At 36.5% G+C, this 2,362-nt stretch overlaps 1 protein-coding gene across 1 annotated transcript; it reads right to left on the bottom strand.

The window, feature by feature from the left end:
- Positions 1-204: 204 nt before the first annotated feature.
- On the bottom strand, positions 205-2,075 carry LOC111368979 (probable pectinesterase 15). Its single transcript, XM_022990472.1, has 5 exons — positions 1,624-2,075; positions 1,254-1,425; positions 937-1,143; positions 606-859; positions 205-523 (listed from the first exon to the last, which is right to left on the bottom strand). The coding sequence occupies exons 1-5, from the start codon at positions 2,073-2,075 to the stop codon at positions 319-321; spliced, it is 1,290 nt and encodes a 429-aa protein (XP_022846240.1). The 3' UTR covers positions 205-318.
- Positions 2,076-2,362: the final 287 nt, after the last annotated feature.

Genomic DNA, 2,362 nt, shown 5'->3' with positions numbered 1-2,362 from the left:
ATGCTTAGGCCTCCCCAAAACTTGACATCTACATTTCATAACGCTTTGCGCTTTTTAGGGTACTGCAAATATATATAGGTCCTACTTAAGTAAAACCTTATAATTGAATAATTACCATAAGTAATTATTTTCGAAGATAATAAAATTAAATTGAGAAGTAAAAATATAAGAAATTATGGTTTATAAGCTAACTGAATCATCGCGATACAATAGTGATCCATTTTTAATGAACCCGTCTAGTTAATTATGAATAAATAATAGTAAAATGTCACGACAAAATGTTATGCACTGTATATGTATATATATATGAGAAAAATCTCAAAATATTTGAACTAAATCACTTTCTTCTAGTCGGTCTGATGATGAAACTTTTCGACGAGAAATAAGCCATTGTTGTCCATCTACAAATGAAATATCCATATAAGGAGCAGCTTCAGTTTGCTTCAATTGCTTCCCATATGCCACTCTATATGTATAGTTTGCTCCTTCCCCAGAGCACTCGTACTCTCCAAAAAATACTGTTCTGAAATAAGTAAATTTTAATTAATGATAAAACTTATTAATGAACTTTTTAAAGATAATTTAGATAAAAAAAATTAACATACTGGTCTCTAGATGAATCTTTCCAGTCATTCCAGCCATCAGAAGAAACGACGTCGGACATGTATGTTTTGGAGAAAACTACAGTGGCATAAGCCCCCCAAGCTCGTCCAAGCCACACTTTTCCACTGCCTCCAACTTCACAATTTATGAAAGAGAAGCCTGTTTTTTCATTGCCTGAGTTTCTTGCCTGGGCAGTCACAGCTCCGGTGACTCCGCCAGTGACAGATTCTTTTGCTATTGAATTGATCATGCAATCCTGAACCCAGTTTTTATAAATTTTAGACGTTTAATCTTTTATGTGTAGATTGAGTGATCATTGATCATGAACCCTACCTCATAGAGTGATCTACCATTTCCAAAAATGAAATCAATGGATCCCTGGATGAAACACTCTTTAAAATAATGCCTCCCTTGATCATCATTAAGGGTATCTTGTGCACCATAAAATCCGCAGCCGTAGAATGCAGCTTGATCGCCGGAAATTCTGAGTGCCACCGCCTGTCCACCAACTTCTCCAGGTTCCGGTGTAGGGGCTGTGTTCTTTAAAAGAAATACAATAAAACATTATTGCTTCTCTATGACATCACTTGAACAATGTTTTATAGTGCAAGACTAGAACTCGAATCTTTTGTTGAAAGGATCGACAGTACCTGAAAACTAATATTATAGGCTATGAAATCGGCAGAGAAAATGGCGATGGTGGAACTATAAGCTGTTCCTCCAGTAGAATTAGCGGTGTCATTCCAAGAAATAGCCGTGTTAAGATAACCTTGACCTTGTATTATTAAGTTTGTCTTGTTGGAGCTTACAACAATTTTTTCCCTGCCATTATAACACACTAATTCCTTGTCAAACCACCTTGTCTGAACACTAAGAATTAAGCTAAGGTGTCAAAATCGAGGCCACTGATTTGAATAAGTGTTATAATCAATGGTAAAACTGTGTGCTGTCAATATTATGTAAGTGTAGCAAAACTGGAACACAAAAGTGAATCTGTGTTAATATAGAGGAGTCATTCACCTGTAAGTGCCGGAATCAACAATGATGAGAGTTTTACTTGGACTAAAATCAGGAACAGAATCTACTGCCTTTTGCACACTGCTGAAATTCGCACAATGCTTTAAATCCACTGTCAACACACGCGAAACACTGTAATCTGGTATGAGCCTTGATTTCCATATGTCATCGTTACAAGAAGTTTTAGGTTCTTTCTTATGATGATGGTGGTGATGATGACGACGTTGATGTCTTCGAGTAATTCTAATTCTCTCAAGAATCGAAAGAAGTTCTTCTAACCCACTAATTTTCTTGAAAACCCTTCCTAGAAATGTAAGTTCTGAGCTATCATAATCAGTTTTAAACTTACAAAATGCGCTGTGGGATGAGTGGGAACAATATAGAGCAAATACGACGGAAATAAGCACAGTAACAAATGGAGTTAGCCAAAAGATGAAGGTAGTCTTGGTTCTCATTGTTGTATTGAGAATAGTTATGCAGTACGAAGAGACGCGATAGATTGTTTTTATTGTGGAGTAGGGACGGTGAGGATTGACTTAGGAGGTACGAAAAGTATGGTAATTTGGTCTGTGGTTCGAGTGGAGATGGATGATTACATTTTGTGATGAAATAAAAGAGGCTACAGGCGGAAATGGAGATTGCACGCTAAGAAACCTTCAAAAAAGAGATTTTTGGTTTTCAAAACATTGTTTAATTCTCAGAATATGGGGTGTGATGTCTGTTAATGGAGCTTGGGGTCAAA

Source organism: Olea europaea, chromosome 20 (assembly GCF_002742605.1).
Source record: "Olea europaea var. sylvestris chromosome 20, O_europaea_v1, whole genome shotgun sequence".
Lineage (NCBI taxonomy): Eukaryota > Viridiplantae > Streptophyta > Magnoliopsida > Lamiales > Oleaceae > Olea > Olea europaea.
This window is presented reverse-complemented; position numbering and strand designations above follow the sequence as displayed.